Genomic DNA, 18,019 nt, shown 5'->3' on the forward strand with positions numbered 1-18,019 from the left:
CTACGTTTGTAATAGTGAAAACAAGCAGGGTCAGGCACAGAAAGAGGCCAAATTAAGCTTCTTCTTGTGAAGCTCGCATCATTAGTCTGCAGGGATCAGGCTTGTGAATGAACTCACTACAGGCTGATGTCAGCACAACAAGGCTCATAGTCTACCTGTCCAGGTCTTCTGCTGCGGGATTATGAAGTACTTATTCCCCACAGTATCTGTCCCGACGTGCTCACGTACTATCCCAAACGTACGCCGCAGAAGTCCAGTAATCCTGCTCATCTTCACAGGACAACCCGAGGAAACAGGTTGTTTCTGTGTTGGTGTCCTCTGCTAGCTGTCTGTCCTCTCACCGGGTTGTTACGCAACAGCTCCTAGTGATGGGAGGAGAATGAGTAAGCTGCTCTCTGATTGGACGGCTCTACTTGACCAGCCAATCAGCGCACTTGTCATGGAATCATGGCTATGACGTTCCAACATGGTTGCCTGTTGTGTTGATTTGCTACGAAGCTAGTTGAGTTTAATGTAAAATAATGAAAACATGATGAAATAATAGCACCTTAATGAGATCTAAATAGTGTATTTAGCTATTACGGAGCTTTAGGTACAACGCCATGCTTTGTTGGACGCGCAGAATATCAGTTTGGATTAAATACGTACTTCAGTGTAGTTAGCATGCTAGCCTGTGAGCTAGGCTAACGTTAGCTAACTGGTAGCATTGATTGAAGATCAGTTTCCTCTTCTAGTTGAGGTGATGTTGGGGTTTCTAGCAGCGAGGCAGGCTGGTCTGGATGACCCTCTGAGACTGAGACGTGCAGAGGCAACAAGGAGGTGAGACACAATTCATATTCAGAGAGCTGGTAAACCTAAACCTTCAATATGTGGAGTCTTATTTTAGGACATATTAAGTTGTTCCATTGGCTGTCTGGTGAAATGATGAATACTAAACTTTATTTGCAATTTTCATACAAGAGATGTAGCTCTGCTATTGCTGTACAATAAAAACAAAATAGAAACGAAAAACACTTTTAAACAAGGGCAAATATGCAATAAAAAGACATTAGTTGATAAGATAAGAGATAAGATATTCCTTTATTAGTCCCGCAGTGGGGACATTTGCAGTGTACAGCAGCAAAGGGGATAGTGCAGTTAACAAGATGCATCAGCTAACACAGTAAAAAAAAAAAGATCTAAACAAAGTGTAACAAAATATGAACCATTTAAATAGAAGGAAGTATAAAAATAGGAGCAGTATATACAGTATTGACATAAACAGACTAACAAAATTGCACAGGTGGAAAATGATATTGCACAGTGAGAATGAATGAATGAATGAATGAATGAATGAATGCAATTCCACCTGAAAATATCAGGTTATTGTCCGTTTTGTTGGTGTGTATGTGGTCTACTGGGAGCAGTGCTGGTTGTGGAGTCTGACAGCTGCAGGAAGGAATAAAAAATATATAAGTTAAAGTAAAAAAAAAGAAACTTAAGAAAAGGATGATTTTTAAAAGAAAATGATAAGAATAAGCTAAATAAATAAATAGGATTTAGCCGTCTTTAAAAATGTTCATAGAAAGAGAATATATAAACAAAGAGACCAGTTGGCATGTCTTGAGACTTGAGAGGCTTTTAATAGCTAATGGGACTGGGCGATATGGAGGAAATCAAATGTCACAATATTTTTGACCAAATACCTCAATGTCGATGCTGCGACGATGTTGTAGGGTTGATTATATGTGCTTTCACAAAATATTTAGACACTGAGATTTTTTAATGATGACTAAGTGGGTGAAGGCAAATAATAGAACAGCTAGAACAGTCTGGTACGTTCAGAAATGACATCACTTTACTGTAATGCAGCCTTTAAAAGCAGGTAAAGACAACACTTGTACCATATTACAATGTTACGATATCCAAAATCTAAGACGATATCTAGTCTCATATCACAATGTCGATATAAAATCGATGTATTGCCCAGCTCTACTAGCTAATGTTTGTAAATCACACTGGCTAACTGATTAGTCTAATAATTATTTCAATGGTCTCATTATTTTGTCTCATTTGCAACATATTTGTTTGTTGTCTATTTCCTTTTCTATTATTATCTTATTATAATAATCTACTTGGGCTCTAAAGGTCTGATATGAATTATTTAATCAGTGTCTAGTGATGCTTAACTCTTCTTATTCCTTTCTTTATCTCCAAAGGGCCCTGAGTCTGAAGTTGAATCCTGACAGAGATGTGGACAGAATACATGGAAATGGCATCAACACCATTGACATTGAAGCAGTAGAGGGCCGATAGTAAGTCCACTTAGTCCTAATTTACTATTACTGATTTATGAGTTACATTGCTATCCTCGCCTGAAACTAGGAAAGAGAGAAATCTGGTTGCTCTGTGTACTCCATCGTGAATCAAAAATGTGTCGGGTGCTTTTGGAAAAGGCAAAATATTACTATAAATACTACAAAATATTAGAACAAGTGCAACGATGAAGGAAATATTAAAATGCCTTTATTATAGTGGCTAAATCATTAAAAAAGCCAACATGTTTTGACCACTATAGATTTTCGTCAGGGCTTTTATCAAACAGACAAAACGGAGTTGGTTTCACCTTTGTAGTATACAACCAATGGGAGGCAAGCACATGACCCGCATAATAACATGGTAGGTGAAACATTAATGAAAGCTAGGTACCCATTAGGGCTGTCCCGAATACCATTTTTTGGGCTTCAAAGCTTCAGTGAGAAATATTCTAAGGTTTTTGAAGTTTCATGGAGCAGTGCAGTGCAGTGCAGCAGGCTGACTTATTCTTCTGTCTGTCTGTCTCCATGTCCCCCGTTTCAGTGCCCAGGACAGTGCCGCTGCCGCACTACTGTACACACACGCACCTCTACACACAACAAACAGCGATATCTGTCTGAGAATAACTAATAATAATTAATGTTGAATATGAATAATGAATAATGTTATTAGATTATTCCTTATTTCATGGGCTATTTTGGGATTTATACTTTATTTTTACATACTTGTATTTAAAAAAATAAAAAATATTTAAAAACGAAGCATTTGAATAGTGATACCATGGCAACGATCAAAGCTTTGAAGCTTTAAAGCAATCAAGGCCGCCCTAGTACCCGTAGGTTTTAAGACAGGCTGTAAGAAAAACAGCGGAGCCTATACAAAGAAAAGAAGAAAAGATATATATTACAGAAAACAATCCCCTGAAACTGTTTATGTTGGACAGAAGTTCTTGATAAGAACCCAGTACAATGGAGGTGAATGGCATTTAGTTTTTGGCTACACAAGGTATGGAGAAATAACATAAGACCTGCTGTGTTACATTTTTATACTGGCTCTCATACCTTGGTAGAAGAAAAATGTGGCAGCTGTGTTGGAGGAAGTAATGCCATCTGTGAAGTCAACCCTCTCTGTTGTTCAGCATGTTGTCTGGCGGAGCAGATGGGGTGATCGTCGTCTATGACCTGGAGAACTACAGTGGGAAACTACAGTACACCTGCAAGGCAGTTTGCACAGTAGGCAGGTGAGCGCTACTGCATTTACTGATTCTGTCCACTAGACGGCATCACTGCATTAGGTTCTTTGTTACTCATGCCTGTTTTTTAATGGTAATGTGAACAGTAGCGTCCTAATAAATCTTATTCACTTCAATATATGACTCTGATTCTGACTGTCAATACATAATTTTTGCAGTCTTTAATACACACATTTTTGTAATATGTACATATTATCTGTCACTGTCAATATAAATCCTACTCACTGTACACAATATATAGACATCTTTACATGTACATACTGTACATAATCATCCAGCCCATGTATATCCATTCAGTATAAATTTGACTTGACTTTGTATTTGTATTGTTTACAACTTCCAACTAACACTTGACTTGTATATTGACATTTTATGTTATTATTTTATTCGTGTTGGTGATTTGTGCTTTATTTATACATATATATATATATATATATATATATATAAATATAAATATATATATACACACACCGATTTTTTCACTACTGTGAAAAGTACATTGAGAGTGCTGCATATAACCAGAGTCAAACTCGTTGTATGTATGTACTTGGCAAAATAAATCTGCTTCTCATGCCGATCTAATTTGTGTTTATGTAAGCTCAGTCTGAACAGTGTCATCAGATTGTATTCACTGTTGCTCCATAACATCTGTCATGAAAGCATGCACCTGCATGGCTCAACAGGGCTTGCAATGTGAAAATAGCTTTGTCTGCACAGGGCAGATTAATTTACACTACTTTAATGTGCTAGTACACTATTGTATTTTTGTGTTTTGAACATAATTGAGGGGCGCAGATCACTAAAGAGCTTAAGCAAGAATCTGTGTCTATGAAGTTTTGTATTAATCTGGTCACATTTTATGATTTTGTTTTTTGATTTAGGTCGAGTCGGTATGTCCACAAATTCAGCGTAGAGACAGTCCAGTGGTATCCCTATGACACGGGCATGTTTGTCTCCAGTTCCTTTGACAAGTCCATGAAAGTCTGGGACACTGAGACATTGAAGGTAAGGACCCACAGACTAAGTTACTCCATGTTAAATGTGATATACATTGAGTTATTATGGTACAACTGTACAATTAGTTTCCCTGTGTGTAGTATGTAAATTAGAAACACCTTTCAATATTTGCTGTATAAACTTAGTTACAGTAGAGCTGAATCAACATATAAACCTATGTGGATGTCCCCAATAAACAGGTGACTGTGTGTATATTCGAGTTTGGTTCATTATTACATAACTAGCTGACATTTGTTTTCTTATAGCTCCACCCTTTCTCTCTTTCTGCTCTTTTCACTATCTCTTCCCGTCTCTTTCTTATTTTCTGCTTCATGCTTTCTGCCTTTCTATGCCACACAGTCCCATATGGCAGGCCCTGAGCTGTGCTAGAGTTACACTGGCACCACGCTTACCTCTAAAGGTCAGGGAAGGGACAGAAAAGAACCACCGACCTTTCATTTGTTTTACCATGTGCGTTTCTGCCTCTGTGTGCCACACAAACACACACACACTCACGCCTATTAAATTATTTATTGTGGTTGTGTATTTGCACATTAGTGTGTGCTTTGCATCGGTGCGCACAGAGTCCATGTGTATGTGTGGTATTTTTATGCAAACAGAGCCCCCTCTGTGCGTGTGTGCCGATTGGTCGGTGCTGGCACACACTGACAGATGGGGCACAGAGAGGCTTTTTATATTTGCTGAAGAATTTGCATTGTAACCGCCATTGCTGCTCGGATGAGCTGCCTTCTTAGCTGTGGTATCCTCACTCTCCTTTATTTTTTACCTAAGTCATTCCCTTTACTGTGGTGAATTTATACTACACTTACTTTATGTAAGGTCATTGCTGTATATTTTATCATAAAATTAAGATTTTCATTCAGCATACATATACAGTGTGTATATAGTGTACATAGCACTAAACACAGAGAAAGCTGACCCTCTCTCTCTGTCCTTCTCCCTCACTTTCTCTCACTTTGTTATTCTTCAGCCTGCTGAAGTCTTTGAGTTTGAGGAGAATGTCTACAGCCACCACCTGTCCCCCATCGCCAGGAAGCACAGTCTAATCGCAGGTGTGTGAGACAATGCAGAAACAGTTTTTGCTGATCTCAATGGTGAAGAACAAACCAGATGGAGTACCTGTTGGCATTTCTATCATTGCATGCTAAAAAGCATTGAACTTAAAGGACCAGTGTGAAAATAAGAATTATTGTGTTTTGGTTACCTTATAATGAGTCGTTCATATCTCCATAGTAAGCGGGTCCTCTTCACGGAGTCCGCCATGTTGCACTGCCATGTTTCTACAGTAGCACAGAACAGACAAACCAAACACTGTTAACTTTTCCTGCTTGGGCTGGAGTCGATAACGTTACTTGCTGCCATCGCCGCCGCTCTTTCTCTCTTGCTTCATAACTCACTTCCACACACACACACACACACCTACGCTACTCTTACAAGCACTGGCTCTAGATGGGGCCATTCACGTTTTTGCTCTGGCCACAGTAGTTCTCCTACACACTTGGCACACGGGAGAGGTTTCAATTGGTTGCAATCTGCAACCTCACCAATAGATACCACCAGATCCTACACACTGTTCCTTTAAGACAACAATGTCATTAGTTATCTAGTCTGTCATCAGTTTGTTCCTTCAAGCAATGTACTGCATGCTTCCCCGCAGCACGCCACACACACTGCCCTGATCTTTCGCTCCAGTTTTCACCCCCAGGTTATAAAGTGACATGTACCTGGAGGGGACACAAGGGGGTCAGAAGCTGGTTACACATGGACTCTGGGTTCAAAGGCAGATTTCTGGGGAGAAAAATTGTAAGAATCTAGGTGCCACCCACGCCACCCAGCAGGACCAACAGGTTTCTCATGCCTGCTGAGTACGTTCTCATAAATGTGCACACACACAGTTTCTTTGACACGCCTGTTTCTAAAGCAGAGACAATCACAGTGTCTGTTTTTTTTTTTTTGGGGGGGGGGTTTAAACAGATGCTGTCAAACAAGTTGCAAACATCTCTGAAGTCTTTCATTTTATCTAAGAAGACATTTAAAGGGGATCTGTTAAAAAGCACCAGTAGCTCATTAATTCTGCGTATTTTTTGCTATTTAGATTTTAATGGCACCCCAATCATCTTCTTTGTTCTGTTCAATTTTACCTTTCTCTCCTCCTACTTATAGATGGGCGTGTTAGCTCGTGTTTATCAGACATCCGTATCAATGAGTTGTCATATTAGCCACACCTTATCTATGAGTACCTGGGTCTCCCGGTTTGTGAAGTACCTCTCCCTGCTTCACACATTGTAGCAGATTGTACTCACACATTTATCACGAGCTGTAAACTTTGATGATATTGATAAGTAGGATATTGAAACTACGATTGAATGTCATTTTCAGCTTTTAAGCTTTCCTTGTAATCCCTTTATTTCATTGTTTTAAACAAAAAAAAAACAATAACGGCAGCCTTTTGAATCCACCCCCAAAAACTGTCTTTTTGTCTCTGTGTTTTCAGTTGGCACCAAAGACCCTAAAATCCAGCTGTGTGACCTGAAGTCTGGTTCACGGATTCATATTCTTCAGGGTTCGTGAACTACTAGACCATAAATACACACACTTACTTTACCTGCTGTTTTTTTCCCCTCACACGCAAAAACAATAACATTCTTTCCCCCTCCAGGTCACAGAGCAGAGATCCTGTCTGTGCGGTGGTCGCCCAGATACGAGCACATCTTAGCCACTGCCAGGTAGGCACAGTTAACTGTCAGTCTTTCTACGGAGATTCAGCCTGACCTAGTTTACCCTCAGAGCCACATTAAGGAATAATGTCAGGTACGGGACTGTCCCCACCATGCTGCTGTGTCCCAGCAGCTCTTGTCATCTCAGTTCCTGCCCATCTGGCCACATTGCAACCCTGAGTCAAGTATAGTGCCACCACATTGCTAGCAGATAGGCACTGTGGAACTCTAGTAGCCCTGTCAGTATGGCATATGGTAGATACAGTCCCCACCTGTTTCATGCTACATTAGACCTGCTAATTAACCTACTGGGACCAGTGTGCTGCTGTCCCTGTGGACTGTAAGTGATTTTGAAAACAACTGGCACAGAGAGGCACACAGAGAAGTGTATGATATTCTATCATGGAGCAGCATGTTAATTCCCAACAGAAAACTGACCTTTAAAAACAAACACTGGCGTACACACACTGTTGTATATGAAGCTCATCCGTTTGAGCATGTATTGTCCATATAAATCCCTGTATTGGACTTAGTGGGACGATCAAACTTGTTTATGAGACTTCATTAATTAACCATGAAAGCAAAAATAATTCCCTCATTTTCCTTCCAAGTGCAGACAGCAAAGTGAAAGTCTGGGATGTGCGTCGGGCCTCTGGTAGTCTCTTCACTCTGGATCAGCACAATGCAGACAAATCAAAAGCCTCCGCTGAGGCAGGTACGGTCACCTCTCCCATTGTTTTTCCTTCCCACTGTCTTTTTCCTCATTCATGCAGTAGGTAGGGCTCTTGGCAGATGTTTCAGTTGTTCAGAGAAGAAAAATAAGAGGCTTTGAAGGCCTTCAGGACAGAAATTCTTGTCTGACAGCCTAATTTGTGGTGTAAAAAACTGAGGTTTTGCTTGCTGATGCAGTGCATTGTCCTGTCATAAATTTCCCCTCCCTCAACCATATCAATCTGCCAATCACAGTCCAAAATGTCATTTTCAGCAACCCCACAATATGGCATATACCTTAAAGTGGTGCTACACAGACTTACTATCTGAGAGGGCTATGGGGGCACGCATTGATCTAGAGTCACAGACTTAACCTTCCTGGTAACTGATGCTTCTAATGATACCTTTAAAAGCTGCTGGTAACTAAGTCAGTTTAAAAGCAACAGTTTCCTCTTAGCGGTGATTTCTAATAACTTTCAGGTTGTTCTGGTTTAACACCGGCTCTCTGGATGAGAGGTTAACATTCTTACAGAATCTGTGTTTCTTGCCTGAGGCCCTGTTTGTGTTTTAATCATTGAGGTCAATGTCAAGACAAAACTAGGTTGCAATTAAATCAGTACATCTTAACGATTCTGTGTGATAATAGGAGACAAGGGATTTTAACAACAATTACACCAAAAGCATGCCATTAAATTATTAATGTAGAATAAGTATGCATTATGCACTGTTGGTTCTTGATGAAGCTGGAGGAGGACAGAGATGACAAATGCATGTTACCATGTTTTTCCTGTGTTTAACCAGTGAACACAGCTCATAATGGCAGAGTGAATGGCCTGTGCTTTACTGGAGATGGCCTCTACCTCCTCACCACTGGAACTGATGACCGTATGCGACTGTGGAATAGTGCTACTGGGGAAAACACAATGGTAAGGTCTGTGTGTGTGTGTGTGTGTGTGTGTGTGTGTGTGTGAGAGAGAGAGAGAGGGAGTAAATGCTTACTGGATTAACACTTTGGATTATGCAGATGCAGCAGTTGCAGACCCATTTCATTTGCCTTTGCCAAACTAGATCTTTGAAAGAAGCTTGAATAATGAGTTAAATAAATACCCAAAATGTCCTGCTTGATACCGTACAGTCTGGTTTCAGAATCTGCAGGAACTGCCCTCGTCGTGCTCACCAGCGGTTTCTGAAGTACAGGTTCAGTCCAGCTGTCTATCCTGGACCTCAGCGCTCCTTTTGATTCCTATATTTATTTTGATAGCACCACTTATCACTGGTTCAGGAGGATGTACGTACATATCAGCAAAGTCTTGTCTCAGTTTAAAACTTTGTTTTCCGACAAAGACAATATTACATGTGGAGTTTCACAATACTATCTTTGGTCCTGTTTTAATGCAGTTTGTGCTTTCACTTGTTTTGTTTTTTAATTATTATTTATTTACAAGTTTATTAAACAGGGACCAGGTATAAAAAAAAAAAAAAATACTTCAATACTTGAAATCTGACGCATTACACAATGCGTCAGATTCTAATTTTAATACCAAAATACTGATGAATATTCGTTTAATCGGTTAAATTGAGGACATCAAGCTATGAATTTCTTGCAACCTACGTATCAGAGGGAACAATAACTTATTTTATTGGAAATTGTGGCCACTCTCTGTGTCTCTCCAAAAAGCCAGAAACAAACGATGACTATTGTTGTAAACATCATACTTGTAGTAGTGGAATCTAGAGTACACTTTCATTACTATCAGATTAGCTGATTGACTGTGATGCCTTCTCCTCTACCTAGAGACTGTAAAGCAGCACTATTCACTTACAAATTCAATTGGGCTAGACATTTTCAGCAGCCTTTTTTTTGCTTTTGGTAATGATCAATTTTAGACATAAAATTGCAAATTAAACACTTTGGTTTGGTGTTTGGAGATGGCATTAAATTAAACAAGCACATGCCAGTTCAGGCAGGGTTAAACTACCGGTTTTCTTTGTCAATTTTACGTTTCAGGGTTGACAGAGACATATTGTCAGAACAGCACTTCTCTAATTGTCACTGTCAATAGCCAGATGTTTTGAAAAGCTACTAAACATGAGAAAACGTTGACTTATGAAAGATATGATTATCGGTGTCGCTACCTGATCCGTACATCCTGCAGCCCGATCGGTACCGCGCATGTGCAGGTCTCAGCAGAGATGAGAAGGATGTGAGATGGCTCACTTGTTGCTTGTCGCTACTTCCATACACTATACGTATATGTTTATGTTTGGCATATATCAGATTTATGTATGCTGTGCGTGTGAAGTCTCTGCAGCTAATACAGAATGCTGCTGCACAAGTTCTAACTAGGGCAGGAAATCACATCACCCACTCCCTGAAATCTGATACACAGCCCTCTAGTGATAGCTAAATGATTTTACTGTTTCTTGTCTGTACTGCGGAAAACATGAAAGCCGAATTGCAATTTCTGTAGAATATTGTCAAAATTTGCTGTAAATTGAGGTGTTTCTCAATTACTTGACCAAAAAATGTCTTGAATTTGGTTTAAAATGAGGAGGGTGTACAGTCACTTTTATTCAACTTTTCAAGGGCAAAGGGGAATTATTATTATTAATGGCAGTACTTTCTTTTCTAAATGTTTAATATTTTCTGGTGGCATTAGCATTTAAACAAGTGAAACAATCAACAACCGCTAACCAACAATCTGCCACTGTTGACCAAATCGGACAGCCTTGTTTACGCCACAGCTCCTACAGGCTCCCCAGGACAGATATTTTAGTTTTGGTCATAATTATAGAAAAGAAGTGACAGGAAACCAGAGCAGAGAGAGGTTGACAAATAGCATGAATGGATGTTTTTAGCCCAGACTGAGCCAACAGGATCTTTTAAGAAACTTAGCTTCATAGCCTTTGGTCTACATAAAATATTGGAACATTTGTACATCCAACCCCACACCACAGAAACATAACCTTACCCTAAAGCTAAAGGAAGCTATATATGTATTCTCACTCAGTCTCCTGCTCTAATTTTCTGCTCTGCTGCTTCATGTTGTGGTTGCCATGGTTGACATTTTTTCCATCTTCAGGCTGTAGCCCAAGACAACTAGTGACTATAGGGTATGACCTTCTCTCCTGGGAAGATCAGAGTTGGATTATAGATGAATGTCTGGTGCACATTAGGGGGTGTAAAAGGAATGCATTACACAATTCAAACCTGTTTTCAGGGGCATGAATGAAGTCTAGTAATTCTACACCATCAGGGTGAAGTTGTTTGTCTGTTTGTTCCTGTCTGTCTTGATTTCAGGGTTTCTGCAAGTCCTGGAAAAGTCTTACAAGGTCCAAAATTATGTTTTCTAAATTGAAGGCCTTAAATTGTTACCTTGAGTTCCCTGAAAAGTTTCAGTTTCAGAAGTCTTAAAATTATGGTTTCTTGCTGTGCTGTTTGGTGAAAAATGAAAGGCATCTTGTGGAGTGTTTTACCTCCATTAGTGCTGTGGAGCTGTTTTTCTATGAATGGGTCCCCGTTTTGTTTTTCTCAATGAATGTGCCCGAGGATGCACATGCATGTGTGCACACACGTGACGTGATACACAGTCCTGCCAATGGTTTCTCACTATTCTATTGATCTACAGTACAGGAATGTAGGGATGTCACAAGAACCGATACTTTGGTTCCAAGACAATGCCAAAATTCCTGAAAACGTGACCACAAATGTGTTTGGGATGCAGTAAACTCACTATTGACACGTCTAGGGGACGCACCCTATTTTTTCCCTGATAATGCTACTTTGTAAACAACAAATCCGTGTTGAGATTGGCAGGACGAGAGCTAGTTAACTTTAGCTGTTAGCTTCGCGCAGGACTGTTCTGCTTACCGGCTGCTAAGAGGGGCTGGAGCCGATCCCAGCGGACATTGGGCAAAGGTGGGGTACATACAGACTATCACAGGGCTGACACATAGAGACAGACAATTATTAACACTCACATTCACACCTACGGGCAATTTAGAGTCAACAACGAACCTAACCTGCATGTCTTTGGACTGTGGGAGGAAGCCGGAGAAAACCCACACTAACACGGGGAGAACATGCAAACTCCACACAGACGAGCCGCAACAGGCGTAATGTTATCATGATGTGTTCAAATGTAATCTTGCAAAATGTAGTTTTTGGCGGGAAACTTGAATAAATCCAGTTGTTTGAAGATGTTTTCACAGCAATATAAAGTGGGAATTTTGACCTGTTTAACTTCCTAACAAAAAACAGTATGCAAACCAGCAATGCGCCAACAAAGGCAGCGTAGAAGAAGACTGCAAGCTAGTAAACATGGATGTAAACAATACAGGATTTTAAAATACTTCAAAAAATATTGTCTTTGCAAATGTTTTACGAGGAAGGAATCACACTCAATTTGTTAGACCTCAAGGATACACATTGTGTGTTGGTGGGTGATACTGAAAGTAAACCAGGAAACTCCACAGGGAGTTGCCTGCTAGAAAATATTCTAGTAGTTCTAGTGTTGCTTTCATTTTGCATTTTTATCTACATTTGAAATCTGTTTTATTCTCAGTTATAAAAAGCATAAAAAAGTCTTCAATAAAATTGGAGGAAACTTGTAGGCACCCTAGATTTCTTTTGTGACACCTTTGGGGATAAGAAGTTGTTGTTTTGGTGTTGTGCACTAAATGGCTCCATCTATTGTTGTAACAAAAATCTTCATATAGTTTATATTTAGGCACACACACACATACACACATGATCTGAACCTTGTGTGCCTTCACTGTTTGTCCCTCAGGTAAATTACGGGAAGGTCTACAACGAGAGCCGTAAAAGGCTACAGTTCACAGTGTCACGTGGCTGCAGCCCAGAGTTTGTGTTTGTGCCGTGCGGCAGCTCAGTAGCCGTGTACGCCCTCCACACGGGAGAGCTGGTCACGACGCTCAGGGGTCACTACAACAACGTCGACTGCTGCGAGTTCCACCCAGACTATCAGGTGAGACATACCGAAGCCCCAAGTGGTGACTATTCCCTGCATCAGGCCAATATACCCATCTATGTCTGCAGGGCTGCCTTTGTTTGTGTTTCCATTTGTCTGTTTGCTCTGCCAGTCAGGTCTATCTGGTGCGCTTAGAGAATTCAGCTCAGTTTTTCTCTTTCTCTTTTTTTTTTTTTTATCTCTTCAACCGGTGTGGTGTTGTCACAGTAGTAAAAGCTATTAGAAATTTGCAATCACCATGACAGTGTCAAATGAGCTCCTTTTCCTGGACAGATAAGACGGTTAAGTCAACATTCCCTGAGCTATACTGAGCAACTATAAATGCAAATACTGGCAACCCCTTTGTGGGACCCAAGTTCGTGCTCTCAGCCTAAACGTCGACTTTTATTATCAGAAGTCACGTGGTGAGTGTTACACTGTACAAAAGTGATAACAACTCCTTTATCAGAGTCAAATGTAGGTGTTGGTTTAGTTTCACCCTTATCTGTACACACAATACAATACCCTGCTTGTTTCCTTTTGAGGAATGAAGGATGAGGTTGTCAGAAAGCCGGTAGAACAGGGTCATAAACTTATGTAATATACAGTAACCGATCGAGACTATTATTAAGGGTATTTTTGTTGTTTAATATCACAGTGTTTTTTTTTTTTTTTTTTACTTATTATTGCAAAATGGCAACATAACAGATGTACAAACACACAGGGCAAAATGTGAAGTTAACCATAGAAATGATAAGATAAACAAATTTACAGGCAACAGAAGCAGTACAGTCAATCAATAGTGCTGCATATCCATATACATATATATATATGTATGTATATATATATATGTGTGTATATATATATATATATGTGTATACATATATATATATATGTATATATATATGTATACACATATATATAAAAAAATATACATATAATAATAATATACATATATATATATATGTATATATATATGTATATTTTTTAAAGACCATATTAGTTTTATTCTGTTGCTGATTTTACAATGAACACACAAATATGCCAATTCCATAATTGGCCAGATATTGACATAACCATATTATCTGACTAAAACCAATATTTGTTTTCATTAAAGCTGTTGGGTGAAATCAGGAGTCTCCCAATCCATCTGTAAATCCCTGCTGTATGCAACTTTATCATATCATTCTTCTTACAGTATAAACCAAACTGACAACATAAAGCTGTTAAAAAGTTTATTAGTTTATCAATAGACCTTTTCATTGCCATTCTGTAGCTAGGGCAACAGCTTCGGTCCAAGTTTACTTCCTGTCAGCTACTGCATTAACAAACATCGCAACAGGAAATACAAAAGAGCCCATTTAGAGTGTTTATGTTGTCAAGTTTGAAAAGGTCTATATTAGGGCTGTCAATCAATTTAAATATATAATCGTGATTAATCGCATGATTGTTTATAGTTAATTGAGATTAATCCCAAATGTATCTGTTCAAAATGTACCTTAAAGGGAGATTTGTCAAGTATTTAATACTCTCATCAAAGTATTGGGAGTGCATTTCTATTTCTACTTAGGTATAATTAGTAATGTTATTAATTGCTAGTTACATTTAGATTCATAATCATCATAAATGTTGAGGGATGTCCAACCAACGCCCTCATTATTTGCCAATGTCAACATCCGGTGTATGTGTAACATGGGAATGAAGTTTAGCAGCTTGTCACTCTGGAGAGGAGATGTAGTCATGAAAGTTTGTTTTGACTTCTCTCGGTGCCTCTTGTCTGATGCAATCACAATGAGTGTTTACTTCTGGTGCATGGTCACTTTTGAGCTTATGAATTATTTTACTCTCGACCCCAATCGTGCTTGTTAACGCTGGTGTCCCCCCCCCCCGGCGCTGGTGAAGGTCATGCTGCAACAGCTGCTCTTCTTTTATTTCCTGTAACAATGTGTGAACCAGTGTGTCAGAACTGAGGTGTCCTTGTTCTTCGTTATATGTAGGAGCTGTACAGTGGAGGTAAGGACTGTAATATCCTGGCGTGGGTTCCTGTCCTTCGTGCCTCAGATGTGGAAGAAGAGTCAAAAAGTGCAAATCAGGTACTAATAACAAGATGTGCAAACGACATATTAGTTTTGCCCTGTAGGTTTTGTCTTCATGACAGAAATGAGATCAGGTAAGCAGTCTATCATCTTAGGAATTTAGATCATGACACCTTAACGTTACCCAGCACATACCGATACACAGACAAACACAGCTCTGTCATGTCGCTTCTACATTCTAGTCATCAAAATACAAACCTGTGTTTTTCCATTTTAACTAGTTGGTACATTCATCAGATAAACATTAGTTGTCATACCCACAATGATGTGTGTTATATGTATTATGTTTTTTGTAGTGGATCTATTTTAGGACCAGTAGATCCTAATTTAGACACGATGTTGAATGTCTTGATTTCTTACAGGCTGCTGCTGTTGCTGACCAGTCCTCAGTGAACCCCGCCTTTCAGGATGCATGGAGCAGTGATGAAGATTAATGCGGCTGTTTTGTATGTGTTGACAAACTGGACATACATAGTGTCTGACCGTGCAAATGATGATTAACTTTCAGGGACACCTGTGGAGACTTTTATGGGTTTAGGGAAATGTCTCCCGTTTCATCATTGCAGACAAAGATGAAGGCCTTAAAATGAAATGTGTAAATAATTGTACGACTATAAATTTGCACAATGTTATGAATAATGTTTGTTTTTGTACATTTGATATAGCATTGTTTTTTTTATTTGAATGTAAAGCCAAAATGGTCCTCGGTATGCATAGCAAGCTTTGTGTTGCTAAAGTCCTCTTAACCTGTTCCAAACCAATTTTGTATTTTCAATAATTCATTGCAGTCATGGGAGACATCTGCCAATGTTTGTGCACGTCAAAATGATGTTGATAGTTTTATAATTTGGATGTTTTGAGATGAGTACACAGTCATTTCACAGCACTCACACCTGTTATGATGCTGACACTATATTAGGTTGAGACATTTTGTAATATGTATTTATATGCACTATATTAATTGGTTAAAGGGACATTATAGAGCTCAGAGAGGGAGAGATTTGGAGGCTTTTTAAACAGGTGTGGTGACAGTCTTTCAGTTTGTGTGTTTTCTGCAGCTGAGTTAAGAAGAGACTGCAAATCATCCTCACATGGGAGTAGCCAGGCATTCAGAAACACATTATCTTGTTGTCACTCCTGGCAAAATTTACATTTTTTTACTAGTTCACCTGTCAGCCCTAGCTGAAACTAGCAGCGAGGAGTGATGATGAAACCTCTCTCTCTCTCTCTCTCTCTCTCTCTCTCTCTCTGTCCCACCCTCCTCATAGTTTTACATATTTCCTTGGTTACCATGTGGACACCTGGAACCCAAATGAAGCTGAATACTGACCCCCACAAAAAAATAACAAGAACACAACACAGTGATCAACATCATCTCTTTGAAATCTACCATTATTTCTTGCGTATCAATCCAGTTATTTTGAATATGAAAACGGTATTTATATCCAGGATACTGTTTCTGTCTCTATCATCATACAATGTGCCGGCCAGCTCTCTTTTCCCCAAATTACCTGAAGTGTCTTGAATTGTATAGTTTTTAATGTCTATGTCTTATAATAAAAGCACTGACAATGCTACTTTATTTCTTTCTCTTACTTCTGTAAACGTATTGTGGTTCTTACTCCACTTCTATGGATATTTTAAGACACCTTAAGAATCTTGTTTTAGCCAGGCTTTTTTGCCTTAGTTTTTAAGTCTTAATCATTGGTTTTCATACTATTTCTATTTCTTGTGCCTATTTATTCTAATATCTTTTTTATCTATTTATTAGGGCTGTCAAAGTTAACGCAAATTTGTTATATGCAAATGAAATTGGGTTCTATGGGTACCCACGAGTCTCCCTTTTACAGACACACTGACAGCTGCTGTTAGCTGTTGGGCTTGAGTTTGCCATGTTATGATTTGAGCATATTTTTTATGCTAAATGCACCTGTGAGGGTTTCTGGACAATATTTGTCATTGTTTTGTGTTGTTAATTGATTTTGAATAATAAATATATACATACATTTGCATAAAGCCGCACATTTGCCCACTCCCATGTTGATAAGAGTATTAAATACTTGACTAATCTCCCTTTAAGGTACATTATGAACTGATAAAAAATGTGTGATTAATTTGCAATAATCGCAATTAACTATGGACAATCATGCGATTAATTGCAATTAAATATTTTTAATCAATTGACAGCCCTAATAATTATACATATTATTGTCTAAAACATTCTTTCTTTTTTTTTGTCTGTGCTGTTTTAATCTTGCTCTGTGAAGCACTATAGGCTGCATGATTGTAAGTAAGGTGCTATATAAATAAAGTTGAGTATGGAGGTTATGGAAAAAAAAACAGCGCTAACTGTAAAGCTCATTTTACAGTTACTTTTTACATTTTTTTTCCCCCAAACTTTATTAATGAGTCAAATATAAACAATATAACAATAACATATAGACAAGTTAAAATAACAAAAAGATGAGACAAAATGCCAGGGAATTCATTGATGACTTAAAAAAAATACAAATTTTCTTTATTTTTTTTAATTTTGTATTTATTTATTTTTTTAAATTTTGTATTTATTTATTTTTTTACTATGACTATTTTAATTTATTTGTATATTTATGTGTATTTATATATTTATATTTATTTTGTACACTTGTTTTTTTGAGTGCCCTCTGGGTATTGTCATGAGTGGGGGGTGGGTGGGATATCTATCAGTCCAAACATGTTTGTGTAGTGGATTGTCAGAGTTGTATTAACAAAATTCAGAAATAAACTGTTTAAAAAAAAAAAAATACAATTTAAAGGAATATTCGGTTAAGGGATTGTGCAAAAAGCTTTTTACGTTCAATAAAAACAAAATACACAGGAGGATGGAAAAGTAAATAAATGAAGGGCCACAGATGAGTAACATTAGTCGATAATTTTAAAGGTTTCAACTATTATTTTTTTTTTTTGTTGCTTTTCTATTTT

The 18,019-nt window shown here is 38.5% G+C and overlaps 2 protein-coding genes across 5 annotated transcripts in view; one reads left to right on the plus strand and one right to left on the minus strand.

Moving 5' to 3' along the window:
- The window catches only part of ndufaf2 (NADH:ubiquinone oxidoreductase complex assembly factor 2), a 32,852-nt gene extending 16,437 nt beyond the window's left edge, over nt 1-16,415 (minus strand). The window contains exon 1 of one of the 3 annotated variants that reach the window (XM_037777392.1): nt 16,273-16,415. Coding sequence is in view for 2 of the 3 variants with exons in the window: in XM_037777394.1 (XP_037633322.1) it covers nt 156-270 (115 nt within the window). In the remaining variant the exon portion in view is untranslated. Of the gene's footprint in view, nt 1-117; nt 372-16,272 lie in introns of those variants that run through there. The other 2 variants (XM_037777395.1, XM_037777394.1) reach the window with 2 other exon arrangements.
- ercc8 (excision repair cross-complementation group 8) lies at nt 466-16,635 on the plus strand. Of its 2 annotated transcripts, none has more exons than XM_037777389.1 (12): nt 466-819; nt 2,199-2,294; nt 3,434-3,535; nt 4,429-4,552; nt 5,535-5,616; nt 7,059-7,127; nt 7,224-7,290; nt 7,893-7,996; nt 8,794-8,918; nt 12,783-12,980; nt 14,960-15,071; nt 15,421-16,635. In XM_037777389.1, exons 1-12 carry the CDS (start codon nt 743-745, stop codon nt 15,435-15,437), a joined length of 1,173 nt encoding a protein of 390 aa, XP_037633317.1. In that variant the 5' UTR covers nt 466-742; the 3' UTR covers nt 15,438-16,635. The 2 variants fall into 2 exon arrangements, with proteins under 2 accessions (XP_037633317.1, XP_037633316.1); XM_037777388.1 differs by having other exon boundaries at nt 467-819; nt 14,960-15,055.
- The last annotated feature ends 1,384 nt before the right edge of the window (nt 16,636-18,019 follow it).

This window comes from Sebastes umbrosus, chromosome 8, assembly GCF_015220745.1.
Source record: "Sebastes umbrosus isolate fSebUmb1 chromosome 8, fSebUmb1.pri, whole genome shotgun sequence".
NCBI lineage: Eukaryota > Metazoa > Chordata > Actinopteri > Perciformes > Sebastidae > Sebastes > Sebastes umbrosus.

Coding starts and splice junctions, on each gene's coding strand:
- ercc8 (XM_037777388.1), top strand. CDS start 743: ATGTTGGGGTTTCTAGCAGCGAGGCAGGCTGGTCTGGATGACCCTCTG. Junction 4,553..5,534: donor GGGACACTGAGACATTGAAG/GTAAGGACCCAC, acceptor GTTATTCTTCAG/CCTGCTGAAGTCTTTGAGTT. Junction 8,919..12,782: donor CTACTGGGGAAAACACAATG/GTAAGGTCTGTG, acceptor TTTGTCCCTCAG/GTAAATTACGGGAAGGTCTA.